Below are 12,180 nucleotides of genomic sequence, written 5' to 3' on the forward strand. Positions count from 1 at the left end.
TATCAATTCCAGAGCACATTATGAGAGATCTGTGGACACGGCGCATTACCTCAAGCGTGTTTGTTAATGGAGAGGGAGTGCGGAGTGCTTACCAGACCCCACCAGAGCGCATCGGCGTAGGTCTCAAACATCTCATTATCCTCCTTCTCCGCGAGGTACACCAGGAACGAGGCCAGGATCAGACACAAGAAGCCGATGTACCAGGCTGTGATCAGCTCCTGTTGAGGGTGCATACATGCACAGGATCAGTACATGTCAAAATCAAGTGTGAAGATCTCAAAAATGAAGTTTATTACAGCAATAGCAGTGATCAAAGGCGTCAGAATGAACCCAGAACATCCAAATCTTAAACCTTTTATCCTGTTCTTAATGTAAATGAAGATGCTCTTGTTGCAACAGCTGTGGTCTGTATGTTAATGAAGCTGTTACACCTCATTGGCTGAGAAGGTCCTACACCCAGTCCCATTCTCCAATTGACTAACAATATAACTTGACTTTCCTTCATCTCTACACTGTAAAAAATTTAACGTAAAATCAACAGTAACTTACTGGCAACAAATATCCAGCAAGCTTCCGTATTTCACGAGTTCACATCTACATTAATACAATAAGATTATGCGTATTTGGCGTGCTGTCCGGGGGGAGGGCTCCGAGCTCGGAGTTAGGCCCGAACCCAAAGTACTCCCCCCAGTTGGTAAGTGTAGATGGAAAAGGAAGTGAGGAGATAGGGTGGAGGAGGGATGCTGACAAACTTTCAATGAACAGAGATAGGTCTGCTGTGAATTTATACTCTGTCATTGAGTTGATTACTGATTAATCTCCAGCTGTGCATGATTTGGTTAATTATCTGAACCTGCTCCTCCCGAACTTTGTTAAATAAAACCTCATTTTATTCCACGGTAAAATTACTGTAAATCTTACAACAGTACTTCACAGCATACCGTATAATAACTTACAGTATTTTTATACTGTAAAATTAATTACAGTGCTTGTTTTTGCACTGTATTTTAAAATACTGTAAAGTTACTATGCAGTATAATTGATTATGGTATTTTTATGATAATTAAGCCATTTTGGGGATGAGCTCATTCTAAAATGTATTTTGGAGTGGAATCTGGGTCGAGGCAGACTACAATTTCTTACAAGTGTCATACTTGATGACATTAAATGTCAACAGCGTATGAATGATGGTGCACTGAAGCGGCATGTAGTGTAACTGTGCTTAAAGAGCCCCTATTATGTATAATATTATAGTATTTCTCACTAAAGTGTCCTTTTATGCTATTTTAAAGGCTGCTAATTTTGTTTTGAGTCTCCTATGATAGGTTTACATACCCTGGAAATCCAGAGTTCTCGTGAGAGCACAAGTTGAATTTGCTCAGCGAGTTTTACTCTGGCGTCGAGTAATTATGCTCATTAACTATGCCCTTGTATCCGAGCTGCACCAATCACATCGGGTTATCTGATATAGGCGGGCCAGAGGCGAGATGCCGACAGCGCTGTGACGTCGAAGTCATTAGTAAACATTGCAAGATGGCTATGGATGAACACCAGTTGTTTGAAACGGCTTTGGCCGCTACAATGAACGAGTTAGACTTGGCATTTTATCTAAAAGAGGAACAGAAGACGGCGCTTGAATCGTTCCTTTGCAAGAAGGGCGTTTTTGCTGTTTTGCCGACCGGATACAGCAAGAGTCGAATCTACCAGTTAGCTCCGCTGCTAGCTAAGCGATGTTGTGATTGGTCGTAGTGTTATCCAATTGCGTGCAGTGAGATTCTCAAATGCATGCTTGGTGCCGCCCCTCGAGCTGGCCGAGTTTCATTAGTCGATGCCAGATCATTCATCTTTCAGATTTAGGTCTGGATTTCCAGGCTAAGGTTTACATGCATCCAAGATGCAAAAATCATCTCTTTTCTCTGTGTCTGAAATGGTTCGTTTGAAGATTCAGTCTCTCTAAACCCCGCCTCTCTGAGAGCTGCTCTGCTCTGATTGGTCAGACGGCCCAGTCTATTGTGATTGGTCGATATGAACAGCGTGAACCAAACTCTTCCAGGCCTCTGTCATTTGCAGCAGCCAATGAAAACCTTAGCGGCTGTTTACACTAAACCGTTTTCAACTAAAAACACATGCGTTTTGGCCGTTCATTTACATGAAAACGGCGTTTTGGGCGCAAGCTTTTGAAAACGGGTTTCAAAGTGGAAGTTTTTGAAAATGGTCTCTGTGTAAACAACAAAAACACGAATCTCTGAAGACGATGACGTCATGCACATGCATATTACGCGTTCAGTCGATAGCGTTTCATCGCCATCTACTGGCCTGGCAGCAGAATACAGCGCTTTTAGTCGTTTTCGCGGATCCGCGTGAATGTTTCAGGCAGTTCAGAATCGAGTCTTTCTTTTAAGAGACAATAACATTTATTTGCACTTCGAACTTTGAAACTTCCCAGACCTTTTACATTCACAAACAGCTGTATTACATACATAAATGATAATCATCGAAAAAGCACTTTAACAATAATAATCATGATGAGAAGACCCACTATCATAATCAAAATCACAAGCGAACTCCTGAAACAAGCCAAAGCTTTTGCTCTGTCAGCATCCGCGTCTCTTCACTCCTTCGACTGCACCTTCAGTGGATGCTGAGAAACAGGACACCACTTCAACACAGAGACTGCAACGTTACGCCACCGCCACTTATTTTAGACTGAAAAACGCACCGTAAGCGCATTAATCCACTTTCTTGCCCTTGAGAGAGAACGTCTCCTGAGGCTGAACTCACGACAGCAACTCAATGAATGACAGGACACTTTAATCAGACTCTCCACTGCAGCTGATCCACTTCACTGCTTCATCTGGGCAGAAACTGACGGTCCAGAGAGAGAGGACTGGACTTCACTTCGTTAGTGGATGCCAGAATAACAACAAAAACATCAGTCTGTCTGTGAAGAGCAAAGAAATGATCGAACATGCATGTAAGACTTTGCATTTGTTCGACTTTGTCAAAAGTTTGGGGTCGGCAAGACTTCTGCTCACCAAGGCTGCATTTTTTTTGGACAATACAGTAAAAATTGTGAAATATTACAATGTAAATCAGTTGTAATTTATTCCTGTGATCAAAGCTGAATTTTCAGCATCATTACTCCAGTCTTCAGTGTCACATGATCCTTCAGAAATCACTCTAATATGATGATTTGATGCTCAAGAAACATTTATGATTATTATCAGTGTTGAAAACAGTTTCATATTTTTGTGGAAGCCTTGATACAGTTTATTTTTCAGGATTCTTTGATGAATAGAAAGTTCAAAAGAACAGCATTTATTTGAAATATAACTTTTTGTAACATTATAAATGTCATTTTTGATCAATGTAATGCATCCTTGCGGAATAAAAGTATTAATTTATATAAAAAAAATCTTACTGACTCCAAACTTGGTTTGCAATTAATATACAAAAAGAGGAAGTTTTATGTTTGAGAAAGAATTTCCTATCATCAAGTCTTAATTTTTCACACAATGCTAGATGAATAACCTATTTTCCTCTTTCGTTTGATATTCCCGGCATGAATTATTAATCAAACTAATGCTGGTATCTCACAGACGGCTTTCCTTTCCTCATGTCACCCTGCTATCCATGCAACCCCTTTAAAACTCATTTATATTTCAGCATGTTTACAGGCAATGTGCAGTTTATATAAAGTGTGTGTTTGTTCAAGAAACTGTGCTTTTATCACCAACACAACAGCCGATGTTCCCGGTGCGAACATTAGTGAAACATTCCCTCTGGTGCTCTTCGGTCATTTTTTGAACGAAAAATTTTACGTTTTTTTTTTAGAATTTATTACTTCATTGGAATGGTATGAAACTTGGTAAAGGTTTTGGCACTTGCTATGGGAACACAAAACAAAATCATGGACATGACTCGAACAGGTTAAGTGGTCCTGTAAACAATAGTCACACTTGTGCTCATCGCGGTCAAACATGAGCGCATTGGAAATGAATGTGAGACGAATTTCACCTAGTGGAAGCGTTTGGTACTGCAGCCGAACTAAATCTTTCTGAAAGCTCATTGTTTGAGATATCAAGCTCAAATTTGGAACACAACTTGTTTAGATTAATGGCTTTCTTGCAGTTTTAGAGTAAAACGTGATTTTGAAAATATATATTTCATAGAAAAATTTAAATAGTATTTTTGTGCATTTTTTCATAACAATACACATAAAATTCTGTTACTTTTTTAAGTACACTTTTTAAAACTTCACTTTTTTCACTTCGGAAATAATTTGCCAAATGTCGTCTTTGAAAAGAGATCAAACTGAAGTCTGTGAATTCAAGATTTAAGAGATTTAGTTTAAGTTGGAAATAAAATTTTCAGGTCCATGCTCAAAAAGTGAATAAATGGATTATAAATACAGCGTGAATATAATTTAGTATAAAAAAATCTCCTAAAAATACAAAATGTTAAATAAAAAACATTATCAAACTAAAATATAGTACATTCATTTCATTGACAAAAAATAAATAAAATTCTGTCATTTTTTGCCGACACCGAAGAGCACCAGAGGGTTGAAACATTACTGCGCAGGTCATGCATTAGCTCAAATACTGAGTTCAAACTCGTTCACCTCTGACCCAGTTTTTCTCTAACTTGTCACAGTATGATTAAAAGACATATTGCATGATGAAATTCAAAACTCTGCACATCTTGTTACTGCCAGTTCTCAGTCTGTGGCCATGAGCCCTGCACTTACAGTACAGTGTCTTTCCAAGTGTTATCGATCGCAAACCTCCATCTGACACTTCATCAGGACGTCTCATTACGCATCTCACTTTGGCCTTTTCCTCCTCTCCTCAAAACAGCCACACAGAGCCAAACGACGACCTCTCAAATACACTTGAACAATGAGCAGAACATCTTGGGCTTGACAAATGACACATGACAGAACGACTGCTGTGTTTCAATCTCGGCAAAAAGCCTTGCAACCAGAAAACCTCTTAAAATCATATCTGGTCTATTTGCCATTTTTCTGGAGGGCAATTGAAATGGGATTGAAAAATACGTGATTACTTTGCAGTTTAGAAATTGGGTTTGTGTAATGTTGATTCATGCTTCGGCTGCATTGTTTGAGGGCTTCAAAAGACCTCAAAACATCTGTTTAAAAAGTCAACTAAAAATGCATTTCCATAATGTGACTTTTTTTTGTGCATGAAGCTTAAAAAGGATGTGTTTTGAATTTAGATGAATGATTACAGTATTCCTCTGGAATAACATGCACTGATAAATCTATGATCAGGAACACGAATTAAGCAAGTTAATACAGTCAATGTTGATGGCATGATATTCTGAGATACTGAGAATCATTGGTAAAAACCAATAGACATTTACTGTCATACAGTATATCTCTTCTCAAAGCACTGATATGCACTGCATTTACTTCTAATAATCGGTGCAAAATAAAACCAGATGCATGATTTAAGCTAAAAGAGCTTAAAAATTGCTTTCTCTACAACCAATAGACTTTTATCGTAATATATCTCTTCTAAAAGCCCCATAATGAAGATTTCAAACAGAATGTATTTCAACAAGGAGAATGACTTGTAAAATGTGATTTTTAAAGGAATTGTTCACTTTCAAAAAATGTTTTGCTGATAATTTACTCACCCCGATGTCATCCAAGATATCCATGTCTTTCTTTCTTCAGTCGAAAAGAAATTAAGGTTTTTGAGGAAAACATTGCAGGATTTTTCTCCATATAATGGGCTTCAATGGCAACCAACTATACCAATGTTCAAAGAAGGTTCAAATGTCCGTCTCAATGCAGCTTCAAAGTCTCGACACGATCCCAGTCGAGAAATAATAGTCTTATCCAGCGAAACGATCAGTCATTTTCTAAAAAAAAAAATATATATATACTTTTTAACCACAAATGCTCGTCTTGTACCATCTCTGAGATGCGCCACATATTACGTCATCACGTTGGAAAGGTCACGAATTTTTTTTAAATAATAATAATAATAAATTAAAACAAAGATGTCGGATGATTTTGAAGTTGGAGGAGAAAATGAGATGAAATTTTTCGCCCTTCCCTACCTTTCTGAACACAGACAAATAACTTAGATTGATGACGTGACGCGTGACCTTTCCAATGTGATGACGTAATGCGTGGCGCATCTCAGAGATGGTACAAGACGAGCATTTGTGGTTAAAAATATATATATATTTTTTTAGAAAATGACCGATCGTTTCGCTGGATAAGACTCTTATTTCTCGACTGGGATCGTGTCGAGACTTTGAAGCTGCATTGAGACGGACATTTGAACCTTCTTTGAACATTGATATAGTCGGTTGCCATTGAAGTCCATTCTGTGTAGAAAAATCCTGGAATGTTTTGAAAGTGAACTAATCCTTTAAGAGCATCTTGGAACCGGCACAAAATCACATGTGTGGTTTCTGAACAGTATTTCCATGTTTATTTACCTTGCTGTGAGCGTAGACGACAGATCCCAAGAGTTTCCAGGTGCCTCCGCGGCGATCCATGCGGATCATCCGCAGAATCTGAAGGAACCGGAGACTCCTGATGGCGGAGGTGGCGAACACATTCCCCTGCGTTCCAGCGGCCAGAACCGAGATGGAGGCGATCAGAACCATGATGTCTGAGAAACACACACACACACACACACACACACACACACAGATGGAGGCGATCAGAACCATGATGTCTGAGAAACACAACAACTGGCAACATCAACTGATGTATAGTTCAAGCTAGTATCAAGCTGAATATAGACAGATTAATATATATATATATATTATATATATAGATAATGATTTACTGTCATTATAAACATGTATAACGAAATTAGGAAGTGCTTCCCTTAGTGTCGGATTATACAACAACACAAACAATGTTACATACAACACAAATATTAAACATATATTACAAAAAATAATCAATTGTAATCAGTTTTTGTAATTCAAAAGTAAAGCTAACACCCTGAGCCTGTGATGTGTGTGTGTGTAGCGGAGAGGGACCAGTGCAGATTAGAGTTGATGATGGTTATGGCTCTGGGGAAGAAACTGTCCTTGAATCTGTTCTCGTTCTCCTGTAGCGCCGGCCTGATGGCAGCAGGTCAAACCATTTAAACCCGGGGTTTGAGGAGTCCGTTAAAATGTTTTTAACCCTACTGAGGCATCGAGAGTTGTACATGTCCTTCAGTATATAAGCATAGTAAACATTAATGTGACAATGTTTGTAAATGTACATGCATTTGGCAAGGTGTGCGCAGGCCACACACTTTACCTCTTTATCTCTGAATACTCGCTTCTGATTGGTTGGAAGGTGTGCAATAAATACGTTTAATGCCAAATCAGTTTAATTACAGTTCTATATTAATGCACTGTTTTCATTTAAGCGCACACACACACACACACACACACATAAGTCACTCGCACACAGAGACATTCAGAAGCATGTCATCAACGCTGCCCCGCGACTTTTATTAATAAAAATAATAAATTAGCTTCGCTACTGAATCGCTACATTATACTTCTTAGCAACGCTGGTTTTGAAGTAATTAAACTCACAGACACACGTAAAACACATCATCTCTCTCTCTCTCTCTCTCTCTCTCTCTCTCTCGATAATTAATTCAAATAAGTGAATCATAAATACAGTAATTTTTTAAAAATATTATTACAATGTAAATCATCTGTTTTCTATGTGAATATATAGTAAAGTGTAATTTATTCCTGTGATCAAAGCATCATTATTCCAGTCTTCAGTGTCACATGACCCTTCAGAAATCATTCTGATATGATGATTTGATGCTCAAGAAACATTTATGATTATTATCAATGTTGATAAATTTTATTTTTCAGGATTCTTTGATGAATAGAAAGTTCTAAAGAACAGCATTTATTTGAAATAGAATCTTTAGTAACATTATAAATGTCTTTACTGTCAATTTAATGCGTCCTTGCTGAATACAAGTATTAATTTCTTTAAAAAAAAAGTTCCTTGGGAATCAAAACATAATGCAGGCAAACAATTCCAGACATTCTGGGGTATTTATCTCATTCATGTACAGTAGATACGAGCTGTGCTTGTTTGACTATAAAATACACAAAAAAATAATGTTAAATACACTTTTATTTATTTATTTATTTTTTACAAAAAAGTGGTGTCATAGGAGTTACTTTGAAAGATGTTCACACACAAACTGCTAGTAAATTTCACAAAAAAATTACAAAGAAACAGCATGGAATTAAACATGAAGTTTTAAAGTGAAAATTTAATGTATTCCAATAATCTTTGTTTTATTTACAACTTTGAATTCTTCTTCTTATTATTATTTTTTTTACAGTTTATTTTCCCAGAGAGCAAACTTGACTTTAGATTTACTCACCGATAACGCAAAAAGGTTTCCGTGCGAATTTGAGTCTTCCCCTCCATCCTCTGTAACGACAGCAACATCCAGCAGACCAGATCCTCACGATATACTCCACTCCGAAAACCACGATGGTTACGATTTCCTACACACACACACACACACACACACACACACACACACACACACACACACACACACACACAAAAGTTAGCATGACACTGCGATCAGTCTACATGTTCGATCATCATCAGTGTGATATTGTATACCAGGATGTAAAGCGCGTCTTCTGAGCTCTTCTCATATTCTCTGATAGTGGAGAACACAGACAAAACCAGACAGGAGAAAACCAGCAGAAACCTGAAACGACAAGAGAAAAACCAGTTCACCTGATGTGCATTTGTGTCTGCTTCGCGACAAATGAGAGCAGATGCATGCATGAATAAAGTAAACAGAACTGATGTGATGAGCATTATGAATGTCTTTATCTAAAGCTTACACCTTTAGAGATCGAGTGTACATGTGTAACCTGTCCTTCAGAGGTCACATTAAAGGGATGGTTCGGAGTAAAATCATCCTAGGGTCCTTTGCACCATGACCTCGAGCCAAACACCCCCCAGAAGCCTTTTTCCCTTGGTTGAACATTATTAAAGTTAGAGCTTATCTAGAGATATCAGCCGGATGGCTTAGTGCAGGCGCTAATGGATCCAACGATGTATTATTACCGCACTAATAATGCCCAGAATGGACCAAACTTCTACAGTAGTACAAATAGGTTCTGTACTAGGGTGGTCCTTATTTTTAAAGTCTCCAATTGTCATACTCTTAACCCTTCAAATTGTTCCTTTATATAAGAAAATACAGCATGCCAATTTTTATGGCAGTAACATAATAATTACTGGTAGCTCAATAGCTTTAAACTTTCTGAGATTTTGATGATTTTCGTAAAAACAGATCATTTGAATTGGTATTGTACCTGACTAGTAAAATTCCAAAAAAATCTCCATAAAAGCATCTAATGCACCATATATTCCTAAATATGTATTTTAGATACATATCTCAGTTTACCTATTGTAGAAACTAAATCCAAATTAATCCATCCATGACCCGGTTTAGCAGAATTACCTTTCCTGGTGGAATCTGTTTGGGTTTAGAGCACATTTTTTGGTTTAAAAAATTACATTACGTTCCTTGAAATTGACGCAGAACTTTGGCCGAATCAAGCAGATTATCAGGAGGCACAGGCAACCATACATGCAATGAAAGTAGTCAATGATCACGCCGAGAGAGGAGTGGCTCTGATTCAAGAATACAATGGCTCTCTCACACACTCTGAACACACACTCTGAAGAACAATTGCAGTTTCTCCTTCATGTGCTGGAAGATCACCGACGGATCTATCCAGACTGCAAAAACTCAACACTGGCTGCTGAGCATCAGAAATGAGGGATTGTTGAAAACTTTGTGCTTTTTTTGAGATTGTTGTCATGTCAGTGTTGCTCTGATTTCAATAAAATGTAGTTCATTTGCAGCAACTTTTAATATTTCTTGCATATCACAGTAACGCCGCACAGCTTAACATAGGCAGTCTTCCACATGATTGAGCTACCTCTAGATATCATTTTTTTGTCAACATTTTTGTATATTTCTAATTTTGAAGTTAAAAGGAACAGTTTAAGAGGTTAAGACACTAACATTTTGCACAAAAAAAAAAAAATTGGACTTGATAAGGACCACCCTATTCTGTACTCATAAAACAAGGCATTGGAAAGTTTGTAAGTACATCAGGAGTTTATTTAAATAACACTTGCCTACGGCTAATGCTACGGCTAATGCTACCGCTAACCCGGACGTCGACGTCACTTCAGTGATTTCGGAAAAGCCCGTAAAAGTCCAAAAGGCAAGTACTAAAATAAATAAAACTAATAAATAACAATAAAAAGTAATAAAATGTAGACATATTTAAAACAATTTTTTTAATAAAATGACAAAAACACATAAAAGAATTACTAAAACTTTAACTAAATTTAAAGTTGAAACAGTAAATATGAAAGTCCCCCTGTGGTGAAAATCCAGCTTTTAATGTTGTTTATGTGTCTATGTGGTGTTTTTAATATGCTTTAAGACAAACCATGTGTAAATTCATAAGTCGACACCATTGCTGAGTATTTCCTCCTTAAAACTGCAGTGAACCAAAGACAGTCTCAAAAACACGCTTTGAAATCGCTGGTGTTTCTGACGTCACAAACTACCTTGTAACCAATCAGGGGTGCGTTTCCCGAAAGCATCGTTAGCCAACTATGGTCGCAAGTTCCCTCGTTACCAATAGAGTTCAATGGACATTGCGATGAACTTGCGACCATAGTTGGCCAACGATGCTTTCGGGAAACGCACCCCAGATCAACGTGTGATCGTCAACCAGTGGATCTCTGAGCTGAGTGAGTGAGTGGAGGCGGGGCTCATTTGCATATTCATAGAATCGCGCATACTAAATGAGGCAAGGGTGTCGAGTAACATTCAAGATATTTTAAGACATGAAAAATTTATTTCAAGGAAAAAACATTTAAATATGTCATTTCGGTGATCAAAGATGAGTTCTAAGGGATACAATTATTGACTACAGGGGGACTTTAAAAAATATAAAAAAAATTTTTTATATAAAATATAAAAAAGAGTTAACTATTAGATCTAACACAGTTTCATTAGAAAGCACAACACATTAGAAACTGTTAAAGACAAATTATATTAAAATAATATCTTTCTCTCTCTCTTTCTCCCGCTAATTTGCAGGGTCCGCTTCACACACACACATGATTGGCACAGGTTTAACCTCAGATGCCCTTTCTGTCACAACCCAGATTAAAAAAACAAATAAATACAAATATACTATAGTATATATATAATACATATAAATAAAGAAAAGAAGAAAGAAAGAAACATAATTGCAGTAATATGCCACAGTTTGGTACTTTTGTGTATTATTTTCATATATTTCTTTGATAATCTTTGGTGATGCAGTGCAGATATAGCCTTCACTTCTCAACACGAGTCTGTGATCATGGAGGAATCTCATTATCTCTGCAAGGTCACAGTAGAGGTTCATGGAACGGTGAGAATCTAATATTCACACAGATTCAGTAACTGTGATTGATGTTGATATTGATATTGATATTGATATTGATGATGCTGTACTGATGAAAACACGAAAGAGTGTTCGGCTCCGCTGGTCAAAACCACAGATCAGAGTCTTTCTGTCTCTGCCTCTTTATGGCTATTTTTACGCTCACAAACATCTTGCTTAGCAGATTCTTCTAATGAATATCAAGGGGGAACATGAGCTCGAACTGTTGTGTTTAACCAGGATTAATTAGCTGGTGATTAGATGAAAAGAACAAGCAAGACAAGACAAGAACACACAAGCACACACACACACACACACACACACACACACACACACACACACACACACACACACACACAGAGAATGTGTGAGGAAGATGAGAACGGAACAACCAATAAGAGACTTTGCCTGGGAATTAAATCTCTTTTGTCTGTCTTTGTTGCCAGGCAAACTTTTCAATGTTCCAATCATATGTTTGCCCAAGAATCAAGGTTATTATTGATGACAAAAACTGAAACCATAAGCTTGAAACAAAATAAATGTTAACAAAATATAAAAACTTAAACTTATTTTATTTGTCATCACTGTAAAAAAATATATTTGCTGCTTGTTAAATTTACTTAATTAAATTGAGTTAAAGTAACATAAATGGTCAACATTTAGTTTATACTT

The 12,180-nt window shown here is 37.2% G+C and overlaps 1 protein-coding gene across 2 annotated transcripts in view; it reads right to left on the reverse strand.

Moving 5' to 3' along the window:
- The window catches only part of kcnq2b (potassium voltage-gated channel, KQT-like subfamily, member 2b), a 51,239-nt gene that overhangs the window by 25,386 nt on the left and 13,673 nt on the right, over positions 1-12,180 (reverse strand). For both annotated transcript variants that reach the window (XM_084128678.1, XM_084128677.1), the window contains exons 2-5: positions 8,657-8,747; positions 8,406-8,532; positions 6,478-6,653; positions 93-218 (exon numbers count right to left, since the gene is read on the reverse strand). In XM_084128678.1, the coding sequence (XP_083984804.1) occupies positions 93-218; positions 6,478-6,653; positions 8,406-8,532; positions 8,657-8,747 (520 nt within the window). The remainder of the gene's footprint in view (positions 1-92; positions 219-6,477; positions 6,654-8,405; positions 8,533-8,656; positions 8,748-12,180) is intronic.

The sequence above is a fragment of the Abramis brama genome (assembly GCF_963993115.1).
Source record: "Abramis brama genome assembly, chromosome: 11".
Classification (NCBI taxonomy): domain Eukaryota; kingdom Metazoa; phylum Chordata; class Actinopteri; order Cypriniformes; family Leuciscidae; genus Abramis; species Abramis brama.